Source organism: Ovis canadensis, chromosome 14, assembly GCF_042477335.2.
Source record: "Ovis canadensis isolate MfBH-ARS-UI-01 breed Bighorn chromosome 14, ARS-UI_OviCan_v2, whole genome shotgun sequence".
In the NCBI taxonomy this organism is placed as follows: domain Eukaryota; kingdom Metazoa; phylum Chordata; class Mammalia; order Artiodactyla; family Bovidae; genus Ovis; species Ovis canadensis.
The window spans coordinates 49,663,494-49,687,673 of record NC_091258.1 but is presented as its reverse complement, the minus strand read 5'-3'; the positions used below and the strand labels follow the sequence as shown (position 1 = coordinate 49,687,673).

At 40.3% G+C, this 24,180-nt stretch overlaps 2 protein-coding genes across 4 annotated transcripts in view; one reads left to right on the top strand and one right to left on the bottom strand.

Moving 5' to 3' along the window:
- Nucleotides 1-24,180, bottom strand: part of NIP7 (nucleolar pre-rRNA processing protein NIP7) — a 64,982-nt gene that overhangs the window by 30,300 nt on the left and 10,502 nt on the right. Inside the window, exon 5 of one of the 2 annotated variants that reach the window (XM_069550230.1) lies at nt 3,494-4,340. The exons of the other annotated variant lie outside the window; for it this stretch is intronic. Coding sequence (XP_069406331.1) covers nt 4,317-4,340 — 24 coding nt within the window. The 3' untranslated portion in view covers nt 3,494-4,316. Of the gene's footprint in view, nt 1-3,493; nt 4,341-24,180 lie in introns of those variants that run through there. 2 annotated transcript variants of the gene reach the window in all.
- On the top strand, nt 958-24,170 carry TERF2 (telomeric repeat binding factor 2). 2 transcript variants are annotated; one of them, XM_069550221.1, is made up of 10 exons: nt 958-1,545; nt 1,666-1,761; nt 2,409-2,539; nt 12,480-12,566; nt 13,847-13,993; nt 14,433-14,542; nt 15,772-16,164; nt 20,359-20,444; nt 22,090-22,130; nt 22,578-24,170. In XM_069550221.1, exons 1-10 carry the CDS (start codon nt 1,167-1,169, stop codon nt 22,734-22,736), a joined length of 1,629 nt encoding a protein of 542 aa, XP_069406322.1. In that variant the 5' UTR covers nt 958-1,166; the 3' UTR covers nt 22,737-24,170. The 2 variants fall into 2 exon arrangements, with proteins under 2 accessions (XP_069406322.1, XP_069406321.1); XM_069550220.1 differs by having other exon boundaries at nt 22,087-22,130.

The window sequence follows — 24,180 nt, the reverse complement described above, 5'->3', positions numbered from 1 at the left end:
TAAAAGCCATTTAAGGAGTCTGCATCATATTCAAAAGTAAAAGGGAAGAGTGATGAGTGAAATTCTGATCAGTGTTCTCCTGTATATTCTTTGACTCAATAATTCTACTATAAGGAAATTATCGTAAGGAAATAATTATGAATTGTGCAATGATACATTTAAAAGGGTATTTCTAATATTGAGATAGTCTAGAATTACAAAATTTTGAAATAAACTGAATAACTTATGGTGGAGAAAGTGACAGTCTCTCGGTTGTGTTGGATCCTTTGTGACCCCAGGGACTGTAGCCTGCCAGGCTCCTCTGTCCATGGGATTTCTCAGGCATTGCAAGCAGATTCTTTACCATCTGAACCACCAGGTAAGCCCCCTTACAGTAGTTGTTTAGATAAATGAGACTTTGGTTCATTGGTAAAATATTATGTAGCTGCTAAAGATACCAGAGGAAAAAAAAACAATGACGTGCAAAGATGTTCATTACATGTTGGATGCAAATTGAAGGTTATATAAAATATACATAGTATAATCTCAATTTTGTATATATACACACACATACATACACACACACACAGCGAAACAGGTATACAAGATATTGGAAAGCTATATGTCAACCTCTCTTTTCATGTGGGATGTTAATAGTAGTAGCTGATTTAAATTTAAACCTTTTATTTTTTCTAATTGTTCCATATGTGCTTTTATGATTTTAAAAAATTATGCCTTAGAAAAAAGAAAAAAAAAGAAAATTTTTAAAAAGAAAAGAAAAAATTTTTTAAGATTATATGTCTTACGTGTTTAGAGATTTCTGGGGTGCCGACCATATTCTATTTCTTGATCCCTGATGGGTTAACACTGGCCTTTTGCTTTACTTGTTAAAACGTAAACTTTAGAATAAAGTTTCCTCCCTGCACATTACATTTCACGATTTTAAAAATGCTTACTAAGATGCAAGCATTTTGCAATAGTTTACACATAGCGTCTCTAACGTTCCGTAATTTCGGAGTTGCCAACCGCAAACCGTGGAGTGTATCCGTCATGGCAACGTAGACTTCAACTCCCAGCAGGCATTGCAGCCAGCACACTGGGATCTACGGGGTCCGAGAGGGAGGCTGGGAGCCTCCGGTTCTTTCCCTCCCAGAAGCCCGCGGGCGGCTCGGAACGCCGTCCGTATCATGGCCGCGGGAGCCGGGACGGCGGGCTCCGCTTCCGGCCCGGGCGTCGTGCGTGACCCAGCGGCGTCACAGTCGAGGAAGCGTCCCGGCAGGGAGGGCGGGGAGGGCGCGCGGCGATCACACGCGATGGCGGGAGGAGGCGGGAGCAGCGACAGCAGCGGGCGGGCGGGCGGCAGGCGGGCGTCCCGTAGTGGCGGGCGGGCTCGGCGGGGGCGCCACGCGCCCGGGCTTGGGGGCGCCGCAGAGCGCGGCGCGGGGGAGGCACGGCTGGAGGAGGCGGTCAACCGCTGGGTGCTCAAGTTCTACTTCCACGAGGCGCTGCGGGCCTTTCGGGGTAGCCGGTACGGGGACTTCAGGCAGATCCGGGACATCATGCAGGGTGAGGGCCGGCCCTGGGGAAGGAGGCTGGGGGCTCCTGGGAAGCGGATCTGTGCACACTCTCCCCGCCCCCACGTGTCGCGGCTGGGGGTCGCCGAGTCAATGATGTCTTCTTTCCCAGCTTTGCTTGTCAGGCCCTTGGGGAAGGAGCATACCGTGTCTCGGCTGCTGCGGGTTATGCAGTGTCTGTCGCGCATTGAAGAAGGGGAAAATTTAGGTATGGCTATTTTTTTTTAATGTTCTTCTCTTAGCTTACTTATTTAGGGTTACATTGTTTTCAAACTTACATCCTGAAGGATTCGGGTTAAGGTGGGCTCTTCTGTTTCAGTCACGGTGGTCTTTTTCCTTCTAGGACGAGTTTATTCTCTGGCTCTACTTTTCTCCACTTAGTATTCTCTTGGCTGCTTTTTTGTGTTTATTTCCTCCCACCTGTTTCTTGCTCGCCCCAACTTTGTTGCTATCTAAATTGAATTATGTGAAGATGGACATTTTTTCCTCCATAGTAGAGTGTTTTTAAAGTATGAGCACCTTTTTTTTTCTTTTCCTAAATTGATCTTGACAGCTGTTTAGCAAAATGATCTATAGTTTCTGACTGTTTGTATCTGATTCTGATATTTAAGATGCATATGCATGTGTTAAAAAAACAATTTTTTACCTGTCCTGAAAATTACTGAAGGTCACTTGAAATTCAAGGATTTGAATTTGGACCCTTAACATGTTTGTAAGCCTGTAGCCAGGATATCAACAAATTAAATGCAAGTCTTACTATATTTGGATTTTTTCATATATATATATATATATATATAGACATAATTCTGCTCTTTAGAAAATAGGTTAAAGTGAAAACTGTGCTTTTTGTCCTAGACTGTTCCTTTGATATGGAAGCTGAGCTCACACCACTGGAATCTGCTATCAATGTGCTGGAGATGATTAAAACGGAATTTACACTGACAGAGGCAGTGATCGAATCCAGTAGAAAACTGGTCAAGGAGGCTGTAAGGCTCTATTTTTAATTTCTTTCTTCTTTTAACAAAGATCAGAGTTCTTTGAGGAATCAGTGCTTATCTTTCCTGTGTGGGGTGGAGGACAGACAGGGATGGAGAGAGAGCAAGTGAGCATACTGAGAACACATTAACTCACACACATAGGTGTTACTTCATCAGGTGACCCTTCTTCCTAGCCCAGTCTTGGAAGGGACTGTTGAGGCGAGTGCTCAGCTGTTGTGATTTTTGTAACTCTTCCTTGTGGCCCTGACAGGAGGGGCCACAGTACACAGGAAGTGGGCTGGCATTGAAGAATGGCATTTGGGAGGTTGTGCCATTCAGAGCAGCATGTTGAAAGTGCTAAAAGTAACTGGCTTAGGATTTGGTCACCCTTGTTTATTATAGACTGAGGAGAAGAGCTGGTGCCTTGGAAAATGTGGGACTGCATTGTGCTCTTTCATGCAATTACTGAGAGGCTTAGGGAACATTCCTTTTGAGCAGACAGAATCAGAGATGCTGAGATAATCATCCAGTTAGAAAAATAGTAATGGTAGGAGGCTGACGCAGGCAGCGTTCTTGACAAGAAAAATGCTTGTAGAGTGTCTAGGAATTTGGGATTGGAACTATGTCATGGTTCAGGTAGCTTTTAAGTAGTGGAACTTATTTATATTTAAAACACTGAAGTGGCCATGGAAACCAGTCAGAAAAAGTTTTTTCTTCTCCAATAACTAAGGCTGGGGCTGTGGAAGCAGATGCAGAGATGGGGACTGAACAACAATAGCTCAGCATTGTCTTGGTGGTGAAAGTAAGGAAATTGGTAAGAAAAGATAAGAGCACCTCCTAAAAGGATGAGATCTCAAGAGCAGAGAGGTAGGAGATAAAACCTTGCTTAGCAAAGACTTTTGGACCCTTGGCTGTGTGCTGGGTACTCAGACACCATGTTAAAAAAAAAGTTAAAAAACTGTGTGGGATGCCGATATTTTATTTATTCAGTTAAGGACCTTGGGGCAGGATCTACGTTTGGTCTTGCAAAGAATGCTGAGAAAATTCCCATTCCAAGGAGGAATGATTACAAGAATAGATTTTTAGTATCAGTGAGTCAGGTTTGTGTCGGAGATAAAATGCCAGAAAAGACATTAGCAAAGGAGGAGAAATCCATGCCTACTTGGAAAATAGCTTAAGGATCTTTTGAATGGGAAGAAACGGTGCTAGTTCAGGGTAATTCAGGTAACTACTCTTAAGTGGCCAGCTGATTAAGAAATGCAACTCTTTCAGAACCCAAGGGTTATAGTTCTGTCTTCTGGAAGAGCCTGTGGGCTTTCATCTTCAGCTGCATGTTTATTATTTAAGTTCATAGATCTCGTTTGGAGGCTTCTTTAGGAAAAATTTGTTAGCAAAATCTAGATTCCCTTAAAACAGTCAACCATTTTCTTATGTTGACTCCCTTCTGCTTTTTCATTTTCCACCAGGTGCCAGATCTCTCCTTACTGTATTACTCTTACTGCTGTGTAACAAAGTAAGCCAAAACTTTAGGAGGTTAAAACAATAAATACTGTCTCTCAGTTTCCAAGGGTCAGGAATCTGGTAGTGATTTAGCTGTGCTTCTAACTGGAGGTCTCTCATGAGATTATAGTCAAGCTGCCCGCCACGGTTACAGCTATCTGAGTTTTGACTCAGCTGGGGCTGATGAGTCCGCTTTTGTGCTCACTCCATTGGTTGTTAGCAGGACTCACTTTCTTGCTGGCTGTTGGCTTGAAGACTTCAGGTCCTTGTCTCTCCTTAGGGCTGCTTAGAGCATAGTAGCTTGCTTCTCCTAGAGCAGTAGTGATGGAAGAGAAGAGAAAGCTGTAGTCTTTTAAAACTAATCTCAGAAGTGATTTACCACTTCTGCCATATGCTCTTGTTAACATAGATCTAACCAGCTGGATTAGTGTATGGAATGGGACTATGCAAGAGGTGGGGATCACTGGGAGCCATCTTAGAGGCTGGCTACCATAGTAATATCCAAGTTATTAAATGATGATGTATCACTTGTCTCAATTTATTTATTTATTTATTTAATTTCTTATTTAGTCATAGAATCTGTTAATGGTCATCTTTAGGAAAATATTTTGAAATGCCTATGCTCAGTGAGGCTTTTTGTTGCATTTTTAAGCTTTGTAAAGTATCACTGCAATTTATCTTAAAGTTTATTAAGTTTATTTTTTAAAGTTTATCAAATAAGTTATTTGTTAAGTTTGAACTTCTCCATGCATGGTCCAGGGATCTTTGCAGGTCTTTGGGACCCTTTCAGGGTTCAAAACTATCTTCATAATAATGCCAAAATGTTAATTGAGGTTTTCAGTGCACTGACATTTACACTGATGATGCAAAAGCAGTGATGGGTAACATTTCTGGTGTCACAGCATGACCAAAGCAATAATAAAATGTATTAGTAGTCATTGTATTCTTCACTGGCACATGCTTATAGTTTAAAAAAAAAAAGCCAGTTTCAGTTAATGTCTTTGATGAAGCAGTAAAAATTAATTTTATTAAGCCTAATTAATTTTATTAATATACCTAAGAATGTCTGATGAAGCAGTAAAAATTATAATTTTATTAAGCTTTGAACAAAATGTTTTTTCAATATTTCATGACAAAATAGGAAATTTCCTGTAGCATTTCTATTGCATACCAAAACATGATGGTTTTCTTCAGGAAAAGTACTTGTGTGATTGGGCTGCATGCTGACCTAGCTGCTTTTATAATGGAACACCGTTTTTTAAAAATTTTGGTTTTTTGGATGTGGTAATCTGGTAGTCATTTTCTTGAGAGAGCAGAGTGAACTTGTCATGTCAATGAAAACAATTGGTAGCATGTGTTGCCAGAGATAAAATTCAAGCTTTTCAGGTGAAAATTAGAATTTTGGAAAACCTACATTCATATGCTGGCTATCTTTCTAATACTTAATTCTGAGATGATTGATAGTAATATTAAAACTGTGATTTTGAAAATATTTTTAATGAATGTATCAAACACATGGAAGATCATAGCTCAGTAAACCAGCATCTTCCAAATGACCAATGAATTGTATTGCAAAATCATTCAAGGGTAATAGATCTATTAAAAGTGCAAGCTAGACTATCACATTTTAATATAATAATGATGAAAAGTTCACTTGCCAAAGTTTGGTGCAGAGTCAAAGAAAAAAATCCACATTTTCTAAAAGAGCTCTTAAAATAATCCTCCCTTTTTCAACTTTGTGCAAGGCTGGAATTTTTTAAAATCCTTCAACCAAAACAACATACCACAACAGAATGAATACAGAAGCAGAATACCATCTTTCTTCTATTAAGCCAGATATTAAGGAGATTTGCAAAAATGTAAAACAGTGCCACCCTTCTCATTAAACTTTTGTCTTAGAAAATAAGTATTTTCATAAAGATATGTTATTTATATTAACCTGTAATAAGTTTATTGTTATTTTTCAATGAATGAATAAATATCTTGAATTTTTATGTTTTATATTTCTAATAGTAAATATCAATGGGTATAACCCATGTAGACAAAAGTTCTTTGGGTGTCCTCATTAACATTTAACAGTATAAAGAATCCTGAGACCAAAAGTTTGAGAACTGCTTCTGTAAGTTGATGATGATATTGAGACTGTGTTGGTTTTCTTTTTATAACTGAAAGAGGCCTCAGGTTTTTGTGAACATGGGAGAATAACATACATGGCATGTCCTTGGGGAAGCGTTTATGTGTTGCTTTTGCTGTGCATCTTTGGTAATAGCACCTTGATTTTCTTTGTGGGGGAACTTACCCCATTTGAGGGACTGGTGCATCTCACACTGTCTTAAAATTTTAATTTCTTGAAACAGAAAGCTTTGCCAAGGCTTTTTCAGCATTTGTGCTTCCTTAACATCCAGATTTCTTTCTGAGTTTGCTTCTTTAGCCTTTCACTTCTGCAAGTTTGGCTTTTTCTTCTTAGGTCCTTTCTGGCATTTCCTCCAACATAAACCTATCTCAGCTATACTGAAAATCTGTGCTTGGAATTTTGCTTTTGTTTAAGTTAGCCAGAGACCATTGCTGTTGCTTACATGGTAAGAACCTTAACAGATACATAAGAGAAGAAATTATCCTTATCTCTGACAACTTCCAAGTTTTCAAAAAGCAAAGTTTCATATCGTAAAAAAAAACAGCAAACAAAAACTTCCTGGGAATCAAATTAATGCATAGTTTTTTAAAAGCTCATAGTACAAACTTTGAAAGTAGGCTTTCAATTTAGATTTTGAAAGCATTCACATTTCCTTTCTTGTTTCACAATTTAAACACAGTTGGACCTGTATTCCAGTTCTAGGGAAGATAGATAAGCATACTCTTCTCTTTCTTAATGCAAGTATAAATCTTGGACAGAATGAATGGAGCAGCTATCTGAGAACACAGAAATGTAAAGGGCAGTAAGCAAATGGAGAAGACCAGAGTATGAAGGTCTACCAAACTGCTGATGGGTAGATAACCATTTTTCCCCTTTCTAGTATCACCAGGCCTGGACTTGAAGGATTCTGAAACCTGGAAGTACATTCTAGGTGTGAACAGAAATAACTCCAAGAGAGGCTCTCTCTGGTCTTAAGAGCAGGAAAGGGGATTGGCTAAGGGTCAGAGAGGGTGGAAGAAATCTCAGGGGGTTTTTTCTTCCTTTTTCCCTCCTTCTCTATCCTAGCACCCAGGCAGTATTACACGGTGGCAGCAGTGACATAGTAATGATTACAGTGGCAGGAGGGCAGGCACCTAAAACCAAACGAAAAGAACCTTTTTTCTTTAGCAGTGGAGCTGTAATTCCCAGAACTTGAAATGGATTCCACTTTTTTTGTCTATTCTGATGCTTAGTCCTGGATGCAGATACAGTTAGTATGTGGCAGAATGGGAAACTAAAGCCCAGGAATGCAAGGCTGGTTCAATATTTGAAAATCAATGAATGTACTTTACCCTGCTGGTCCAAAGAAAGAATCATATGGTCATACCAATTGAAGCAGAAAAAGTGTTTGACAAGATTCAACGTTAGTTCATGGTACAAACACAGACCAAACTAGGAACAGAAGGAAACTTACTCAACCTGACAAAAGGCATCTACAAAAAACCTACAGGGAACATCATAGTTAATGGTGAAGAACAGAATGCTTTGACCCTAAGATCCAAAATGAGGGAAAGCTGTCTGTTCTCACTTACATTCTACATCATACTAGAAGTCCTAGCCAGTGCAGTGAAGTCAAGAAAAATAACAGATTGGAAAAGAAGGAATAAAACTGTCCCTTTTTTCAGATCACATGGCTATCCATATAGAAAATTCCATGGAATATATAAAAAAGCTATATAATAAATAGGCAGACTGCAGGATATACGATCAACACACAAAATCAGTGAAATGCTAGCAGTGAAATGAAATTATCAAAACAGTATCATTTATAATAGTTCCAAAGAAGAAAAATACTTAGGTATAAATCTAATAATAAAACATGTAGGTGGGACTTCCCTTGTGTTCATTGGTTAAGAATCTGCCTGCCAATGCAGGAGACATGGTTTGATCTGGGTCCAGGAAGATCCCACATGCCGCATGCCAACTAAACCCACGTGCCACAACTGCTGAAGCCTGCACGCCCTAGAGCCCATGTTCTGCAACCAGAGAAGCCACCGCAAGGAGAAGCCTGAACACTGCAACCAGACGGCAGTCCCCGCTCACGACAGCCAAAGAAAGCCCATGCACAGCAACGAAGACCCAGCCAGCCAAAAACAAAACAAAAAAAAGTAGGATCTGTATGTGGAAAAATTGCAAAATGCTAATGAAGAAATCACAACATAGTAAATGGAAAGAAATACCCTGTTTGTGCATTAGAAGACCTAATAATATAGTTAAGATGTCAATTCTCTCCAACAGATCTATGGATTTACTATAATTCTAATCACAGCCTCTGCAGGATTTTCTGTTAGATACAGACTGATTCTAGAAGACACATGGTAAGGTTAAAAAAAAACAAAAACACTAAAATCACGACAGTTCTGTAAAAGAAGAACAAAGCTAGAGGACTCACACCCAATGTTAAGAATTACTATAAAGCTACAGTATTCATGACTATAGATAGATGAGTGGAACAGAAGATCGAGTCCAGAAACAGACCCATACAAACGTGACTGATCAATTTTTAACAAAAAAATGTGAAGGTCAACTTCCCTGGTGGTCCAGTGGCTGGGACTCTGAGCTCCCAATGCAGGGGGCCTGGGTTCCATCCCTGGTCAGAGAAGTGGATCCCACATTCTGCAACTGAAAGATCCTGCATGCCACAGCTAAGACCTGATGCAGCCAAATAAATATATACTTTTTTAATGTGAAGGTATTTTAGTGGAAAAAGGATAGTCTTCAATAAATGGAAATTAAAACAACTGGATGTCCATATGCAAAAATAAATGAACCTTGACCTAAAACTCATACAAAAATTTGATTCAAAGTGGATCATAATCTAAATGTTAAGCAATAAAACTTTTAGAAGAAAACATTAAAAAAAAAACCCAACTATGTCTTGGACTTAAGGTAAAAAGCTTCTAGATAAGACACTAAAAGCATGCTCCATAAGAGCATGAAGTAGACCTTCATCAAAATTGAAACTTGAGAAAAACACTGTTCAGAGAATGAAAAGACAAGGTATAGAGTGGGAGAAAATATTTGCAAATCACATATCTGACAAAGAATTTGTATCCAAGATATCTAAAGACCTTTCAAAATGAACAAGAAAACAAACACCCCAAAGAAAACAACTCAAGAGAATATACTGTTGGCAAATAACATTAAAAGAGGCTCACCGTTTAGTCAGTGGGGAAATTCTGGCACATACCTATTAGAATGGCTAAACTTTAAAACTCCTCTAACAGTAATACGTGTGAGTGTGAATATGGAGCAACTGGAATCTTCATACATTGCTGATGGGGATGCAGAAAGGTATCTCAAGGGCATTATTATAGGGAAAGACATTATTACAAGGGAAAGACACAGGTCTCAAGGGCATTACACTAAGGGGAAGAAGCCAGACTCAAGGCTATATCCTTTAAAAATTAAGCTGAGTGACTCCATTTATATAATGCCATTTATATGACATTCTGAAGAGATGGAACGGTGAAAAGATGAGGGGTTGGGGTGGGGAGGAGGTTAACTACAGAGTGCAGCACAAGGGAGGTTTACTGGATCCGTGGCTCTCTGGCATCATTGTGGTGGCCGCAGGAGCTGACACGTGTTAGAACAGAATGACCAAAAAGAGTTAAGACATAATAGGACCTCAATGATTTATAAAAGGTAAAACCTTTGTATTCTTCAAGAAAGTAAGTATAGTCTTAGTATAGTTTTTCTGCTGATAATAATGTAAAAGTGAATATGATGGTCTGATTAAAATGAAAAGACTTACTTCATCCCCTCCCTGGCAGCAGGAACTTAGTGTTGTAACTGCTATTCAGAAGCATGTGACACCAGTTTCCTTTGCCCTATATGGTTGTGCTCAGCCTGTTGAGGACAGAAGCACCGGAAATTTGTATTTTCTGAATTCCCTTGCTAGTCATTTTTCCTTTGGTATGTACATATCTCCTTAAACTCTTCCCTGTGAAGAACTGAAAATATCTGGGACCAGTTTTCCTTCCCTTTTTTTTTGTGTGTGAGGTATGTTTCTTTGACACTATTTATTTTTTTGACACTGTATTTAAATTAGCTACTTTATCCTATTAGATAACTCCAGGTGGTACCAGTTTTTTCCTGGCTTTCCTCATTTAAAAAAAAATGTGCACATACGTTTTTAAATATCCTTTTTAATTTTCAATCACTGTTATTTGTCCACTGTGTGTGTGCTCTCGGAACATAGAACATAGGTTTCTTGACTGAAGGACTCTCCTTTTCCTCTGTGGCTGAGGAGACCTTCTCATTCTACGTGGAACTTTGTCCTGTTTTCTTTGCTGCTTGTGGAGTTAGCCCCCTGGGGTTTATAGTATGAAAGGCTGTGCTGTTTCTCCTACAGAATTGGCCTGAGTTCCACTAGTGGAACTCACCAGCAAGTCCCTCCCCCCACACCACCCCCCAGTATATCCTCCTCTCATTCCCCCATTACATCAAACTTGTGCATCCCAAAAGAACAAAACCAACTGTTCCAGGGGTCTGCTGTCCATTTTGCCTTTCCATAGGAGGCCCTATTCAGATTGAGTAAATGGTCTGTAATCCAGTAGATCAGATTCTGCTGTATCAGCTGTCTTTTTTTATTCCAATGTAATACTGAATTAGTGGAGGTGATGGAATTCCAGTTGAGCTAGTTCAGATCCTAAAACATGATGCTGTGAAAGTGCTGCCCTCAATATGCCAGTAAATTTGGAAAACTCAACAGTGGCCACAGGACTGGAAAAGGTCAGTTTTCATTCCAATCCCAAAGACAGTCAATGCCAAAGAATGCTCAAACTACCGCATAATTGCACTCATCTCACACGCTAGTAAAGTAATGCTCAAAATTCTCCAAGCCAGGCTTCAGCAATACGTGAACTTCCAGATGTTCAAGCTGGTTTTAGAAAAGGCAGAGGAACCAGATATCAAATTGCCAACATTTGCTGGATCATCGAAAAAGCAAGAGAGTTCCAGAAAAACATCTACTTCTGCTCTATTGACTATGCCAAAGCCTTTGACTGTGTGGATCACAATAAACTGTGGAAAATTCTGAAAGAGATGGGAATACCAGACTACCTGACCTGCCTCTTGAGAAATCTGTATGCAGGTCAGGAAGCAACAGTTAGAACTGGACAGGGAACAACAGACTGGTTCCAAATAGGAAAAGGAGTAAGTCAAGGCTGTATATTGTCACCCTGCTTCTTTAACTTCTATGCAGAGTACATCATGAGAAACGCTGGGCTGGAGGAAGCACAAGCTGCAATCAAGATTGCTGGGAGAAATAATCAATAACCTCAGATATGCAGATGATACCACCTTTATGGCAGAAAGTGAAGAACTAAAGAGCCTCTTGATGAAAGTGAAAAAGGAGAGTGAAAAAGTTGGCTTAAAGCTCAACATTCAGAAAACTAAGATCATGGCATCTGGTCCCATCACTTAATGGCAGTAGATGGGGAAACAGTGGAAACAGTGTCAGACTTAATTTTTTGGAGCTCCAAAATCACTGCAGATGGTGACTGCAGCCATGAAATAAAAAGATGCTTACTCCTTGGAAGGAAAGTTATGACCAATATAGATAGCATATTAAAAAGCAGAGACATTACTTTGCCAACAAAGGTCCATCTAGTCAAGGCTATGGTTTTTCCAGTGGTCATGTATGGATGTGAGAGTTGGACTGTAAAGAAATCTGAGCCCCGAAGAATTGATGCTTTTGAACTGTGGTGTTGGAGACGACTCTCAAGAGTTCCTTGGGCTGCAAGGAGGTCCAACCAATATATTCTAAAGATCAGTCCTGAGTGTTCACTGGATGGACAGATGTTAAAACTCCAATACTTTGGCCACCTGATGTGAAGAGCTGACTCATTTGAAAAGACCCTGATGCTGGGAAAGATTGAGGACAAGAGGAGAAGGGGACAACAGAGGATGAGATGGTTGGATGGAATCACTGACTCAATGGACATGGGTTTGGGTAGACTCTGGGAGTTGGTGATGGACAGGGAGGCCTGGTGTGCTGTGGTCTATGGGGTCATAGAGTCGGACACAACTAAGCGACTGAACTGAACTGAATACTGAAAATCTAGTACGTTACACACTGTGTAGTACCTTACACAGTTGTTCATATGGTTGAAAAATAATTGTTTTTTATACAGGAGTTTGATAGAATGTGGAAAATTTCTTGGGTATATAAGACTCAGTTTTACTTTTCAGTAGAGCTTATTTTGATATTTGATATTCGGATTATATCCTTCATTATTACAACAGTTAAAAAAAATTTTCCCCCTTTTTTAGGCAGTCATTATTTGTATCAAAAACAAAGAATTTGAAAAGGCTTCAAAAATTTTGAAAAAACATATGTCCAAGGACCCTACAACTCAGGTAAATTTGATATAATTTTGCTTCCATTACCTATGTCCACCTCATTGCTTTTTATGGGGAAATAGGGAAAGGGTTCTCTGTCAGGAATGTTAATATTTAGTACCTTGAACATGTCTTTGATATCTAGGATAATTTACTGTTAGAAGGCTCTTCAAAAATTTGAAAAATTTATAGAAATCATTTACTTGACCATTTCTACCAGGTGTGTGACAAAACTAGTGATCAGCACCGGTACTAACACATCTGACTTTATTTACATAAATGCTGATCCTGCAGACTTGAGAATCTGCCTTACTGAGGACTCAACACCTCTGTTTTCTGGTGTCAAAAACTCTGCTGGTACCCTGCTCTTTTTTTAATATATAAATATAAATTTTATTTTTGAACAGTTAATATATATGTATATAATACAACATTCATAAATATAACAAAATAGCTTAGTGAAAATTCTCTCATCTCTGACTTGGCTATCTCATTCCTCTCCTTAGAGGGAACCAATGCTTTTTGGTCCTTAAGAGATTCTGTGCATATGCAGGCAAATAAGTGTGCATGTGTGTATGTACAGACATACACATATATCCAGTCTTCCTGGTCTTCCCGTATACATATGTGAGCATATTCTACACACTAACTTCACCATTAAATTGCTATTTTCACTTAATGTATCTTGGAGATCTTTTTATATTAGTACATAGGGAGCTTTTCATCTGTTTTGGTTTTCTTTTTTGAAAGTTTAAAAATCTTTATATGTAAAAGTAGAAAGATACTTTAGATCCTAAGATCTTCATCTTTTTTTTTTCCTTTTGTATAGCTATATAGTAACCAACCGTGACTGGTTAGTAATTTTTGACCTGTTCTACACTGTGGTGGAGAAAGCAATGGCCCCCCACTCCAGAACTCTTGCCTGGAAAATCCCATGGACGGAGGAGCCTGGTGGGCTGTAGTCCATGGGGTCGCTAAGAGTCAGACATGACTGAGCGACTTCACTTTCTTCACTTTCATGCATTGGAGAAGGAAATGGCAACCCACTCCAGTGTTCTTGCCTGGGGAATCCCAGGGACGGGGGAGCCTGGTGGGCTGCCGTCTATGGGGTCGCACAGAGTCGGACACGACTGAAGCGACTTAGCAGCAGCAGCAGCACACGGTGGTAGGCTTGCTTTCCCCCCAGTGCTATTCATTGACAGCACTGAGAAAGTTCTGATAGTGTTGTCTTAACTCATCACTGAAATCTTTACTGGAGTTTTCCTTTCTCATGTTTCAACTATTGGTCCTTTGTGTAGAAGCTGAGAAATGACCTCCTAAACATTATCCGTGAAAAGAACCTGGCCCACCCTGTGATCCAGAACTTCTCCTATGAGACCTTCCAGCAGAAGATGCTGCGCTTCCTGGAGAGTCACCTGGATGACGCAGAGCCCTACCTCCTCACGGTGGGGCTTGGAAACATTGGTCATCCTAAGTTTTAAAGAAAACCAAAAGTCTGGCTTTTGCATGTGACCCCAAAGGTCTATGTAGGATTCAGAAACTAGATTAGGGGTGAGATTGAAAGGATAGAAGAGGAGACACAAAGTAAAATCACTTAGTTTGTTGTCCAAAATAACTGTTTGGAATTCTTGCAACATCAAGATCCTTTTAGCACCACTCAGGTTGAGTTCTCCTTTAGTATAGAAAACTATGAGCCATTGTGTGGGGAAGGAAAGAAGAAAGAAATTTGAGACAATTCTTTAAGTTCTCTCCCTTTTTATGTCCTCGTGTAGTCTATGCCTAAATTGGGTTTGTAAGTGAAACGTGCTTGATGTTCATGGTAAAAGCAGAGAGTTAATGAAATTCTGTGACTTCCTCTTCTTGATGATATTTTTCCTTTCTCAGATGGCCAGAAAGGCTTTGAAATCTGAGTCCTCCGCCTCAGCCACAGTGAAAGAACCACAACCTCAGCCAGCACCAGAGCCTGTGGAAAAGCCACTCAGAGAACCTGCCAGGTAAGAGGGATGCACTTTTGTGATGCTGGAATGAAACACAGCGGAAGCATAGTCATCATCTTAGAGCAGAGTCAGTCAGTTATTCCCGGTGATTTGACCTCCTAACATGTTACTGGGCTACTCAAGGAAGGCACTGTGGGTTTCACAGAGCACACCCTGGGAAAATGTGAATATTGAAAACAGGATGTTAGGTCTTTGGCAGAAGTTCCCGACTGGCTATTTATTCCTCAAAGGCTCTTTCCTTCTGTTTCTCTGTCTTTGCCTCAGTACTTCCCTGTTGATATGTTATCTCTTAATACCGTGTTCAGACTTGTGAACCAGATTCCTGAGACCAGTTAACAAAGCAGAGATCTCTTTGAGGGGCCTGTAGGAGATGTAAAGGAGCAAAGTGGATCCAGGATAATACAGTGGAGAGCACAACCCAAAGAAAGCATGCTTTCCAGCTTTGTGTGATTGTTGCAAAAAATATTTTTTGAGATTTCCCAATTTTTGAATGTTGGTGGTTAGCCCAATTAAGGGGAAAGAAGAAGAGGTTAGACAAGACACATCTCCCAGCTAGGACTGGCATGCAGGCTGCCAGTTTGCCTTCTCCTTACAGTGTTTACTTAAAACATACTAGCTATTCCAAATGCTCGATGAACTTTGTTTTGAAAAGGCAGTTTCTCATTGTTCCAAGACTGGCACGCCTCTCACGGAGAATTCTCAAGATCCCATTTATAAGTGTATTGTAGGAGAAACGGCAGAATTGAGACCACTCTTTAACTAGTCTCACATGAGGGTTGGACTGGGACAGCTGGAAGAAGAGTTTAGACTTGAAGGTGAGATTGCTGGATTATCAGTTGGTCACCCAGATGGACTTGTAGCTGTTAGACATTCTGCAGAGCTCTTGGATTAAAGGAGAGCATCGCTTTAGTCCATGCAGAGTAATGGATTAGCACACCCGCTGAAGAGGTCTCTGGAGGGAGTATCATTGGCCCTAGTTCCTTTTAGGTTCTCTTGAAGTTTAAGCGCCATAATTCAGTTTACGTATCATATTTAAAACCTCTGCTTAACACTTATAAATGGAAGTTCTTGTAAATAAAGGCTGTATCACACACTTTCTCTTTTTTTAAATGAAGAGTTCTCAACTTGAGTCTATAATGTGAAGCTTCACAGTTTGAAAAAGTTGTGGCTGCTTGGATGGGCCTCAGCGGTGGTGAAACTGATTTTTGTGTTTGTGTTGTTTGTAGGCAGCTACAGAGCACACCAACCACCATTGGGATTAGGACTCTGAAAGCAGCTTTCAAGACTCTGTCCAGTGCACAAGATTCTGAGGCAGCCTTCTCAAAACTGGACCAGAAGGATATGGTCTTTCCTAATAAAGTGTGCCCGCCATCACCAGCCCTCAAAAACAAGAGAACAAGAAAAGATGATAATGAAAGTTCTGTCCCCGCTGAGGGTGAGGGTGGCTCTGAACTGCAGCCCAAGACCAAGCGCATGACAATAAGCAGACTGGTTTTGGAGGAGGACAGCCAGAGTACTGAGCCGAGCTCAGGCCTCGACTCTTCCCAGGAGGTCACACCGGCATCACCATCCAAGCCCACTGTCCTCAACCAACCCCTCCCTGGGGAGAAGAATCCCAAGTATGAAGACCTTCTTTGTAGAAGTTTGGGGGCTGGTTGGTGGTCCTGGTTAGGCCTGGTATTGCTTCCGTGAATGAAGTAACTTTCAGCTACGTTATTTACCACCAAGGCTTGCTCAGACTGTTAGAGTGTGACTCAGGGTGGGGAGGGACATCATAGCCATTCTGCCAGTTCTGAAGCCCTGTGCTGGGCTTCCAGGCATTGCACTAGGTGGGAGTGGAAGGGTGTCAGAGCCTCCTACTCACCACTGCTTCCACTTTTAGCGAACTGCTGAGTGCCTTGACTACTAAATAGTAGTCTTCTTACAAGAAGTTTGTTTGAATCGGGCCACATTATACTCTGATCCTTAAAAGAGATTTATGAATATTTATAGTTTTGCACGTTCAATGGACATTTGAAACTTGGCAAATTCAGTAAATACTATTCTCTCACATTCTGCTAGGCTCTGTGGGGCAGTGGTTAGAGTGCTTTCATTTCGCTCCACTTCATGACCCCAACCTGGCTTTCGGTTTTGCTACCTTTGTGCCCTCTTGTGGATCTTTCCTTTAGGCTGACTGGTTGCTTGCTCCCCTAACCCTGTTTCTGTCACTGTGCTCCTCTTGCTGCCTCTCATTCCCCACGTTTGGACTATCATTCCTCCATCGCTTGTCAGAATCCCATCTGTCTTTCAAAGGGAAGAGAAGCGATGTTAACTAAATACTTTTTGTGGGCCAAGCACTTTCAATTATCTTAATATCTACACTCACTCTTGAGTGATTTATTTAGCCCCATTTTATCAGTGAGGAAGGTTCAGAAATGTACTAACTTACCTGAAGTCATAGAGCTATAAAGTGGCAAAATTGGGCTTTGGGATTTTTAAATCCTAGTTAGTCTTGACACAAAAACCCATGTCGATACACCATGTACACCAAGCTGCCTCACCTCCATAAATTTCCCCTGGTCACCCTGCTGTAAGTGACGACCTCACTGATCTCCTAAGGGCACTGCCATCTCTACTTCTGCACTCTGTTGTAGTTGTTTGGGGACCTATGCCCCAGCATGCTTGTGCTAGGTACTGTGTGGGGCTGTGGCATCGGATAAGTGATTTATACTTGGGCACAGTTCTGCACTATATACCACTATCTGCATTTGGAAGTCAGTCAGTCATTGGCTGGGCAAGCTGAATAACACACAATTATTCTCATTTGATACCTGATCTCTGCCTCTCACAGCAGTTCTATGAAGTATAGGTGTTGCTCCCATGAACAGATGAAACTGGAAAGATATGATTACAGTGGCTTTATAAATGGAAGGATCTGTCAAGGGTATGAGATATGATGGGTACTCTAAAGCAGAGGTTGGCAAATTATGGCCTCTTGGCTAAGTACACCTGTTGCCTGTTTTTGTAAATAAAGTTTTATTGGAACAGCCACACTTATGAATTACGTATTGTCTGTGGCTGCTACCTTGAGTTGAGTAGTTGCAACAAAGACAGTAAGGCCTTCAAAGCTTAAGATACTATATGCACTTTACAGAAAAAAGGGATTCCCTGACTCTGGCTCCAGAAGAAGCTTAGGTGAGGTGCCCTGGGAGCTGCAGGGAAGAAGAGCTGGCCTGGGCAGCAGTTGTGGGTGGGCAGCCTTGCAGAGGGGCTAGCCTTGGAGAATGAGTAGTAAGTCATCCAGCATATTGGGAGCTGTGGGCTTCTGGGCAGTGGGAACCTCTTACAGCTCAAGAAAGCCTGGTATGCTCCGGAAACTGTCATGCAGTCTGTATGGCAGGAGAATACAGTGCACAGAGGATGAAGGGAGAAAGGTCTGGAAGGTAGATGGGCCAGATTTTGGCTCCTTTTACGTTCTATCAGGGAGAGGTTCTCAAGCGGGGCTTCACATCAGTTACCTGCAGTGCTGCGTTCCTGACTACTGAATGAGAAGGGACGGGGAGAGCTCTCTAATCTGCTTTGCTAACTGTGCCCCAGATAAATCTAATACACCTAATCTGAAAGCTTCTGAGCAGACATCACTGACAGCTTTTGTACCGACATTGAGGGAAAGGAGAGGAGGGTGGTGGAGCCTGCTGCCTGGTGAGCAGTCAGGACCAAGGGGAGGCTGAGCCAGTGGAATTGGAGGCGTGGAAGGCAAGCTTGGCATCTGTCATCTTGATGGGGCCACGACTACTAGGCTTTCATATCCCTCATGGCACATGGCACAGAACTAGTGCTTAAGGTATTTTATTAACCAAACAAAGTAACAGTTCTTGGTTCTTGGAATTTAAGGGGACACCAGCAAAACTTCTATAAAAGGGTAAGAAAGGAAACATTTTAGCCTTTGTGGGCCACTTGTGTCTGTTGCATATTATTTTGTTTTTTTACCACTCTTTGAAAAATATAAAACCATTCTTAGTTCAAGGGCTGTACAAAAACCAGCAGCCACAGGCTATAGTCTGCCAACCCTCTGAGACCAGTAAGTTGTTCTAACTTCACCACTTAGGAGTGCAGTGAGCCAGGAGTCTGCACAGCCAGCTAGCAGTCAAGATGAGAACCAGGTCTGAGCCCCTTCTACAACATGAGAAGTTAGGAAATACTGAAATATTTATACATGTAATAAATGCTGAGTTCAGAGGAGGCACAGAAAGTTAACAAAGTGATCTGCAAAGAGTCTACAGGAAGACTGACCAGCCACTTAGGTGAAAGTGACGGACCTAGAGGTCAAAACCAGTTTTATCCCAGGACTTGGATAAATTGATGAAAAACTTAAACTCTGATCCTGACTTTTATTTACGAGTAGTACTTAACATAGCTAACATCCTGAGATAGATAAACCTCATGTAATTTTTACTTTGTCTCAAATCAGTTATTCTTAGAAATATCCTTTTGGAGGTTATGATCTAATTTAAAAATAAAGAAGACAGTCCACTATTTGTCTCAGTTACTTGTTAAGTAACTGTATAGAAAACTTATGAAATTTTTTCAAGTATATGCATTTATTAAGCAAACTGCTTTCATTGCTCATTTGAAAAATACCCAGACAGGCTCTGCAACAGAATTTCTTAGTGGGGAAGAAGACCGCAGTTTATCTGTGCTCGCTTGTCAGGCTTTTCAGGTGATTCTGATCTATAAAAATTCTTCAAAACTTAGTTCAGATACTTTCCATGTTTGTTTTGTAAAGGATGTTACAATTCTCATGTTATAATCTGTGCTGTGTTCGGTAAGGCTGAATATAATTTTCACTTATTTAGCAACTTGGATTTTGGATTACTTTTTAGTTTTGGAACTGTTTTTGGTTCCAACTAGGTACTAAAAATTTCATGTTCACAGGGAGGATTCTTGTTTGCTTACTATTGTAATCTTTGATAGTATAATTCCTTTATGGCTCTTTGATAATCCAATTGTTAGGTTAGTTAATACCTCTCCAGCTTCTGTTAGGGTATGTGTTACGGTGCAAATTGTTTGGGGTAGACAATGAGGATAATGGTTTCTGATGTCAAGGTGCTTACAGTTACAGGTATGTCGTGAAATGGTTGTGTAGTACAATGGCAGCAGAGGAGCAAGGGATTTTTGTATGTGTTGGGCAGTCTTCATTGAGAATGATGGCCTTGAAAGACTTCACTTGGCAGGGAAGGGAATCCCAAGCAGAAAGAACAGTAAACAGAGGCAGGAAAGCAGAGCTCACAGGAGGAAAGAGGGCGAGGCTGTCCTGTTTGAGTGGGTGTGTGGGTGGTGTGGCTCTGATGTTGGTAGAGAGAGGAGGAACTGATGAGAAATTGATGGGCCAGACTGGATGATCTTGGCTCCCCTATACGGCCATTTAGTCTTAACTGTTTACACAGTGAGAAGCATCACTGAATAGAGGAGGGATCTGTAAGTTTAGGATGACTGTTCTGGAGGCTTTGGAAGGAGAATGAGCTGGAGGAGAGAGATTCCAATTAAGAGGCTAGTGTGATACTGGTGAAAAGTACTGGACCGTGGGCTTGGGCTTGAGGAATGGGGAGGAAAAGGAGAACACTCCAGGGATAGGAACAGAGCATCTCTATGACAGAGGGGAAGGAATTTGCAGCTTCTAGGTTAGAATAACACTGAAATCTTTGAGTCCAAACCAACCAAACTAAAAGGCCCAGGAAAATGAACAGGTTGTTGAAAGGGGATGGTGATGTATTCAGTGCTGAGTTTGGGATGATTTTGTTTTACACCTTGTCCTCTCATTGATTTTACCTCAGAGTACCCAAAGCCAAGTGGAACAGCTCTAACGGGGTTGAAGAAAAAGAGACTTGGGTGGAAGAGGATGAACTGTTTCAAGTTCAGGGTAAGCCAGAAGGTTCTCACTGGTCTCTCTCCTTGACACTTGCTGAAGTACAGATGCATGCTACTGTCAACAATGTTCCAGAAACTGCTTGTCTCCAAAACAGAAAAAAGTTTAAAAGCTCCACATAGTGATTCATGAGCAATCAGTTTTATGTCTTTTCCCATTAAAGAATGGAGACTATCAAAGCAACATTTTACAGTTAAAATTCCTGGTTTGGTTTAATAAATCCTATATTTAATGGTAGTTGATATTCTTCCCAAAGTATTTTAATTAGAAAAGGAAGAAGTGGTCATTCCCTACATTTCTTATTTAACTAAATAGTCTCTTACCAGTTTCTGTATAATAAATGTTTTTTTCCAAGATGAGAAATGTTACTTTCCCTTAATGAATGCTAAGCTTCATAGCATTTGCATTAGGATCCCCCGGCCACCACATACTTTGCACTCTAATGAAAACATCTACATGCTAAACCTTAGTCTTGCAGATGCTGAAGACTTTTGTAACACAGCAGCAACCAGTAATCTTTTGCCGGTCTCAAAGGTTTTGTCCTTAAGAATTACCTTTTGTTGGCAAAAACATAGTTGGCAAAATCAAGATTACACAGAAGATGGGAGAAATAATGATGAATAAAAGTGGCATTAAATATGTTTAAAAACAGGATATCAAAGTTCTAGAAAACATCCACTTCTGATGCAGTCCAGATCTGTTTCAGAAATCTGCTTCTACTATATATAGTAGGAAATACTTCATAATTTAAATAATCTGCTCCTGTAAGTACCCCTTCTTCTGTGTCACCCTCCCTCATTCTTTAGGAAGCATTCCTGGGACAGCAATGTCTGCTAAGGCAGACCCTGCAGCAGGTTCCACGTTTATGCAACTTTGCCTTACGCAGCTTTTTAACTGGCTCTTGTTGGCTTGAGATGGCATGTCCATTACACTTGTATACCCTCCTGTAGCCCTCTGATCCTTTAAAAAATTATCTTGGTCCTTGTTTTATGAAGCCTGACCTATATCCATAATGATGAAAAGGTAGAATCTGAATTGATCTCACATGGTCTATTGGAGTGGGAAGCAATAATTATTACCCCGTTCTTTTTGTTTGAGGAATTGAGCCAAATTTTACTGACATCTGATATTTTGAAAATTAAAAAATAATAAACTGGGTTATTTCAAAGCAGTGGTTAACAATGAGTTAACAAATTATATATATATACACACACACACTCATAGGTCTATGTATATACACAAATACATGCATATATTGCATATTCACACATATATATTATGTGTATATTAGGAGTATATAGATATATTAATATATATATTAGGATTTTAAATACCACAGTTCCTCAGTTAAGTTTAGAAAATGATATTGGTTTTACTAAAGAGCCTGAAATCCTGACTGTTTACTGAATGCCTGTTTGTGAAGTATTTGCTTTGTACAGATTCTCATGGACTGAAGTGATTGCTATCTTTCAAGCAAAGGACAAAAACAAATTATCCTTTAGTGATATCCTTTATTCTCTCAAAGTTTGTAAAATCTGAATCAAGTTTTCCCTTTGGGGATGTTGTGTGTCTTTATCTTGTGGGTTGTGCTGAGAAAGGGGAGCTCTGACGTGAGTCTGCTTTTAATGTTTTCCAGCAGCACCAGATGAAGAGAGTGCAACCAATACAACAAAAAAGCAGGTAATTGTTTTAACCTGTCTTTTCTAATGTTTTCTGGTTGTAGGGGTAGAAGAGAGGTAAAATAGGTACCCACATTTCACAGACATAGACTACCCATGCACCTGGTAAAAAATTTTATTCGTAGTTTTCAGATAATCCAAACTAAAGTAATAATTACTCTCTGGAAGAAAAATCTAGGTCAGAAATCATGGTTGCCCAACCATGAACAATGCATGTTTAAAGTTCTGAATGCAGAAATGATTATTAGTTGAGGACGAAACAGTAAGACACTGAGAATTAGTAAATGTTCAAATCCATGGTGTTAATTTATAATCTGTATCATGTTTAAAGAGTATAAATCCTTCCTTTGGGTTCAGATTATTCTCCTAGACCTCTTCACTGAATGAAAATGTAAGTGGAGAGAACAGGTGTTGATAAATCCTTTGCTTCTCTCTTTTCTCCTTGCAGAAGTGGACTGTAGAGGAAAGTGAGTGGGTCAAGGCTGGAGTGCAGAAGTATGGAGAAGGAAACTGGGCTGCCATTTCTAAAAACTACCCATTTGTTAACCGAACAGCTGTGATGATTAAGGATCGCTGGCGGACCATGAAAAGACTTGGCATGAACTGAAACAGGCTTTCATTTCCACAGAATTCACAGGAGCATGGTTCCTAATAATAGCCCCTGGTAGTCTGCTGTTTCTTTCAGAAGCTGGGCTGGGATGAGAATTTTGGGCATCCTCCTCTCATGTGGGGGAGGTCCCAGTTCCACTTCATCACAGTTGGAGATCATGGAGCTGAGAAACAAAGCCAAGTCCACCCCATGTCCTTGGCAGAGATGACAGGCACATAGCTTGTACAGTGCCAGAATACCATTAGTATTTCCCTTCTTTAGTGGTTTGCTTGAATTTAAATCCCTGGTAATCAGTAGAACCTTCTCCTAGGAAATGGTGGAGTCTATTAGGAGCCACTTTTGACTCCATGACCTGTTAAAACCAGCAACATGAGCATTATTTGGAGTGAACTTCTTCCAGGTAAAGCTTTGGCCTTCTGATGCAAATGCAAAGGAACTTCAACTGTCGTGAGCCCAGGTTGATGAGAGACCAGTCCTGGTGGAATCAGTGTCCCTTTAAACATTGTTCAGCCAATTGTGACATCGACACCTAGAAACGTGACTGCCTTGGCATTTGCTCTATTTGCTGGCCTCCGTAGGCAGGTTTAACCTCCACTTCTCACGTGGTTGAACCAGTGTGTTTTTTGGTAAAATGGTGATTGTAGATAAGCTTAGCCCCTGTCCCCATCCACTCTTCCCAATTCCCTTCCTTATGCTGGACTTTTAAAGCTTAAAAAAATCCTGATTAAGTATAAATGCCTAATTCCATTCTTTGTGAAATGGTTGCTTCCGCCTGGTTCCCTAATTGTGCTGTGTTAGTGTCTTGCACTGGAATTCAACATTCCCTTCTCCTTTTGTACTGTGTTGTGCTTGCTGTCTCTCAGATCCTTAAAGACTGTCTTTTTAGCAAAAAAATAATTTCAGTAAAGTGTTTTCTGTAATCTTTTTTTAAAATGAAAACTAATTATTGTCCATAACTTGTAGCATTCATTAAAGTCTTGCTTCTCTCAAATTTAAGTAGCTGTTTAATTGCAGCTGAAAAAACAGAGATAGCAAAATGCTGAACAAGCTTTGGTAAAACCTGCTGTTTGTGTTAAGAAACTAATGTCAAACTGTATTGAATGTTCTAATCCTTAGAAGCTGTGCCATACAGACATGTGGAAGTTCTTCTTAATCTGTCTCACTTCTTCATATACCACACCTCTGAGGACAAAAGAATTCCCTTTTGTCCATTTCTTTTGACAAAGCAAATGTTAAAGTTTAAAAATTCATCTTGTAGTTAAAATTTGGAAACTTTGTACGGCTTTATTACCTATTACTACATGTTTAGGGGTTTGGTACTGCTGTTTTTCTAACAGTTAACCCCAAATTAAACTAGTAAGAAGGTGAGACCTTGGTCTCCACTTGATGTGGTGGTAGCTAGTCGTGGTCTCCCTCCAAACCAAGCTTTAAGATCCAGTAA

Excerpts from the sequence above, each read along its gene's own strand:
- TERF2 (XM_069550220.1), top strand. The coding sequence starts at position 1,167 with ATGGCCGCGGGAGCCGGGACGGCGGGCTCCGCTTCCGGCCCGGGCGTC. Across the intron at positions 2,540-12,479 it reads GAAAACTGGTCAAGGAGGCT|GCAGTCATTATTTGTATCAA; the intron begins GTAAGGCTCTAT and ends CCCCTTTTTTAG. Across the intron at positions 20,445-22,086 it reads TGAACTGTTTCAAGTTCAGG|CAGCACCAGATGAAGAGAGT; the intron begins GTAAGCCAGAAG and ends AATGTTTTCCAG.